General features: G+C 38.6%; 1 protein-coding gene across 1 annotated transcript in view; it reads right to left on the reverse strand.

The window, feature by feature from the left end:
- Window positions 1-497: 497 nt before the first annotated feature.
- Window positions 498-4,972, reverse strand: part of LOC104968313 (hexokinase-1-like) — a gene marked incomplete at its 5' end in the record, with an annotated part of 9,296 nt that continues 4,821 nt past the window's right edge. The window contains 3 exons of the mRNA XM_010797891.1: window positions 498-1,599; window positions 3,449-3,682; window positions 4,502-4,657. Coding sequence (XP_010796193.1) covers window positions 1,449-1,599; window positions 3,449-3,682; window positions 4,502-4,657 — 541 coding nt within the window. The remainder of the gene's footprint in view (window positions 1,600-3,448; window positions 3,683-4,501; window positions 4,658-4,972) is intronic.

Genomic DNA, 4,972 nt, shown 5'->3' on the forward strand with positions numbered 1-4,972 from the left:
GCTGTGCCTCCTGTCAACATTAATGGACGTCTCTTTAAAATGACCGCTCAGAGGAGAGGAGCTCTCATTTCTCTAACCGCCTGCTGCTTCCCCTCCTCTCTCCTCGGTTCCCCTCCTCGACTCCTCCACTCGCATCTCCTGTGGACGGGACTAAGACACGAGGATAGGAGTCGAGGAAAGGAGTCGAGGAGGGGAAATTAGAGAATTGAGAAGCCTTTATTGTGTCCTTTAAAACATACAAAATCAGGATCCTGTTAATTAGGATGTGTTGTGCAATTGAATGAGAAACTATTAAATGGAAATTGGTTTTACTATAAGTACAGATCTCTATCTTAACTACTCCATCTTTAAACAGCTCTAGCTGCTCGATGTTTGGCTCACTGGTATCAAGTCCTCTTGTTCCTCACATATTCTTATATAGTGTCTCCCTGTTATTTAATTTCAAGTTAAAGCATACCTCTGCCGCTGCTCGATAGTTTAAGAAAGAGACGCCAGGATTTGGTCCACAACAAAATATAATTTAATGAGTTCACTTTTCACTGTGTCGATCACAAATCTATATTGATGTACAAAAGAAAAACAGAAGAAAAGAAAAGTGACCCAGAACTCTCCTTTGTCTTAATGTAAGGTAGCAGTCTCCACAGAGCTTCGGACATTGAAAGCTACAGCTCACTACAGTAAGACACATTCGCCACAAACACACACAGAAGCGCTCATAGTCTCCACTCTTTTCACGGGGCCCAATAAACATTTATTCGTTTGCACATACGATGAGAAAAAGTGGGGATTCATCACAACACCAAAAGTATCGTAGTTCACAAATAGCAACAGGATACGCTAGCACTTCCACTTTCTGCCTTTCTAGCTCTGGAGGAGAAAATGGTGCGGTGCCGTTGGATTACTTTAATATATAAGTTACACTGACAGTTACACAAAGTGGTTAGTAGCCAAGCACATTGTGTGGGCATGTTGCACAGACATGAGGATGATTGGGACAGCCGTGACTCTTTCCTCATTCGGTGAGAAAGACGTCCTTCATTGGGAAGTGACCTGCTTGTTCGTAACCCTCATATAAAAAGACATGCTGACATTTTCTTGTGTCTATGATGCAAAAATCCTAATGACCTCTGGGATTCAAAGTGGCTTCAGCTATATAAATACATTTGCCTCCATACATATAAAAATAAAATAAGCAATACACAAATATTGCACACCTATGGATTATTTGTAGGTTTATCAGGTTACTGATGAGTCATAGGGGAACATGTACAAACATGGAAATAATAAACCCTCTGGTTCAGTATAAATAAATTAGATATTTAATTTCCTATTCGTGCAGCATGACTCTCTGGCTGTGTGTGGAGGGGGCGGAGTCACGGCTGCCAAAAGGGGGGGAAATGAGAGGTGGGTGCAGCAGGTAGTCTTTCCTCCAGGAGAAGCAGGTTTCCTCACTGCTGCTGGGCGTCCAGCTCTCTCTGCCGGCAGCCGACTGCAGTGATGAGAGCGGCTCCCTTCCCGCTGCCGTCCTCCGACAGCAGGAAGTTGACGTCACATTTCGGGGCGAGATCCTTCACCGTCTGATGGAAAATCCGTGAGAAGCTGAGAGAAGGAGAGAGACAGGAAACTGTGGTTAGGAGGGAGGGCGCTGCTGAAGGGGAAGCGTTTTCGAGTACAATCAGAATACTGGGAAATTCGTTTTTTTGCTTTTGCTCTATTTTAGAATGAAATCGATGAAAAAAATGTAATGAAAATGTATGGATATATAAACTTAGGAAGTGAAAGCAAGAATGTGCAATACATATATGAATATAGACATAGGAGGTTGAAGTACATTTTCAATAAAAGAGAAATGAATAAATGTTTATAAAATATTTATATAAGTAACATGTAAAAGAAGATAAAATGGAATATTAATATTTATATAAACAGCAATTAAAGTAAAATGTCAAAAAAGTGAAATAGGATTAAAATATTTCTATAAATAAGAAGTGAAAATAAACTGTTAAAAAAGATAAAACATATATTTAGAAATTAGAGATGGTTTTGAGTACAGAATCTAAAAAATTTATTTATCCCGCAGGAAATTGTTTGTTTTTTTGACAGCCCAATGAAATAAATGCAAAATTAACATAAATAAAAACATGTATACAAATGAAGTGGGGATTGTGCACTAAAACAAGTTTAAAGATATTTCATAAACATAAAAATTTAGAGTAAAATATAATAATAGTTTAAACAATAATAATAACAAAATATTTTATAAATATATTATTTCTGTAAACAAAATCACTTATAGTATTAAGGTGCAGTTGAATAATTTTTTTTTATATAAACAAAAAAGTTCAAGAAAACACAAGAAGTGAAAAAGGGTTGGGGTTAGAAAAATATTAAAATGTCTGAGTTTGTTAAAAAAATCAAACTGCAAATCAACTACCTACAAACAAAATCACAAAGCAACTTCAACAGTGTTTCAGAAATCTTGAAAAAAAAGCTATCGTCATAGTGATAAACCCCACCCCCCCTGAAAAAATTACCAATTGGTAATCTGTATAATAGGCTTTACTATTATTCACTCTCCTGAAAGGCCACCTTTGTGTAGACTGACATCGTTTTTAAGGGGATAAATAAATAATTGATACAAGAAAGAAAGACGCCGTAATGGTTGTAAACTTTCAAAATGCCTGAAATTCAGTATTTTACAATAAACGACCCCTTTCTCCTCCCATAATGTCCCGCTCCTTACTGTGGGTGCAGCTTTTATATGTTTTGTATATATTTATATATCTGAGACCTATGCTATTGCCTAAAAATAGCATGATAGGTGACCTTTAAAATATGTATATAAAAATAGGAAGTTAAAGTAAAATGTAAAAACAAATTGAATAAAAAAAGGTGTGTGTGTGTGTGTGTGTGTGTGTGTGTGTGTGTGTGTGTGTGTGTGTGTGTGTGTGTGTGTGTGTGTGTGTGTGTGTGTGTGTGTGTGTGTGTGTGTGTACTTGTGAAAGTAAGGTGTGCAATAAAAAGTCAAAAAGGATATTGATATATACAAAGGAAGTTCAAGGACATTTTCAATAAAAGAGACATTAATAAATGTTTATATAGACAAAAGAAACATTTTAAAAAGATCAAAATGAAATATTAATATTTATTTAAACCTCAATTAAAGTAAAATGTAAAAAAAAAGTAGAATAAAATAGGATTAAAATATTTACATAAACATTGGAAGTTTAGCAAAAATGTGTATTTTTCTTGTGAATGCCTTTGAGATCCTAGAGGCTACCTTAGTGTAGACTAACATGTTAAAAGGGTTAGTGTCAAAATGTCATAAATAAATAATTGATACAAGAAAGAAAGACACTACAACTTTCTTAAAAAGCCTGAAATTCAATATGCAGTATTTTTACAATGAATGACCCCCTTCCCCCCCCCATTGTGTCCCTCTCCTTACTGAGGGTGCAGCTTGTAGAGCGTGCCGTCCACTCCCACTGTGATGTCGAGGTGCTCGAGGCTTCTGTTCTCACGGATCTTGTCGACCACGGCCGCCATCCCGGCTCCGCAGATCTGAGCGGCGCGACGGGACACCGTGCCGCACACCTCCTTCACGATTATACTGTCATCACAGGTGCTGTCCAGACCCAGCTGCTGCAGGATGGCTCTGACCTGAAGGAGCGCCAGACGATCACTGTGGAGAGAGACAGGGGTCAGAGGTCAGCCAACAGCAGGAGAGACACCGGATACTTCTCAGCTGCTCCCAGGGGCTAAGGTAGGCTTAAACAGTGTATAAACTCAAGTCCTCGCATTAGACACCCTCCCTACTACTCTTCCTCCTCCTCCTCATCCTCCTCCTCCTCTCATACCTGTTAGCCCACTAGATGCTACTCCTCCAAGACCAATGCTGCTTAAGCATGGGCTCTTATGTGATTACCCTCTCGATCTTACTACTGTGTTTGTACGTTTAAGCCTCAAACAGTGTATAAAAGCAGTGGTGGAAGACGCATTCAATTCCTTTACTAGAGTAAAAGCAGTAAACGTCCTGCGAGGAAGTTATTTTTATGATCACACATGTTAGCTATGGTCCTTATAAAGGAAAATCCACCCATTAGCATTCACAGTTAGTATTCGGTGTGAACAAAGGAATTTTTTGGCAATTTATCGTTTTTGGTAGATTGCCTTTACCTGTCAACATCTACTATCTACAGAACTATGGTTACGTGTTCTACATTTCCCACATTATCATCACTGCTGCTATCGGAGTTGGAATTCTAAGGATTTCTTACTGTGTGATGTTGGAAAGTATTGGCATTGATCTAGATCACAGCATGCTATGTTCTGCCATGAAATACTTCACTTAAGTTGCATTCAAATCTGATGATAGCAACACACGTTTTTTGCTTATCTGCTGAAATAGGAACATTTCACCACAAAAAGGACAACAAATATATAAAGAATAAGTATAGAGCCGTTGTCTGCCTTAGTGATGCATGTTAGGTGTTTGACTCACCTCTCTATCTGTGACAGGAACTTGGTCTCGAAGATGCCTCGGGTCTTCAACGCCTCGGAGATTTGTCCCCGGAAGAGGAAGCCACGCTTGGTCAGATCGAGCAAAATCTGCCTGACGATTTCTCCGAGGTACATCCCACTGCACATCTTCTCGAATCTGACATAGATAACAAAGAGACACACATTAAATAGCCTTAAGATGAGAAAACACATACCTTCTATATTTAATATCTAAAATACAGTTGATATATCCTTTATTTAACGAGGTAAAAGTTTCAATAGGCGCTTTCACAACGGAGTACTTTTCCCAGGAATAGTTCAGATAGTTCCTGGGATTTTGCGTTCACACCAAAAATATCTGGAACTAGAACTTTTTATGCGAACCTTTTGACCCCTTTTTAGTCCCTGCTAGAGAGGTGGGACTTTCCTGGGGAGGAAAAGGTTCCAATTTGTGATTGCGAATTGCAAACCA

The sequence above is a fragment of the Notothenia coriiceps genome, unplaced genomic scaffold (assembly GCF_000735185.1).
Source record: "Notothenia coriiceps isolate Sejong01 unplaced genomic scaffold, NC01 NC01_scaffold00038615, whole genome shotgun sequence".
In the NCBI taxonomy this organism is placed as follows: Eukaryota; Metazoa; Chordata; class Actinopteri; order Perciformes; family Nototheniidae; genus Notothenia; species Notothenia coriiceps.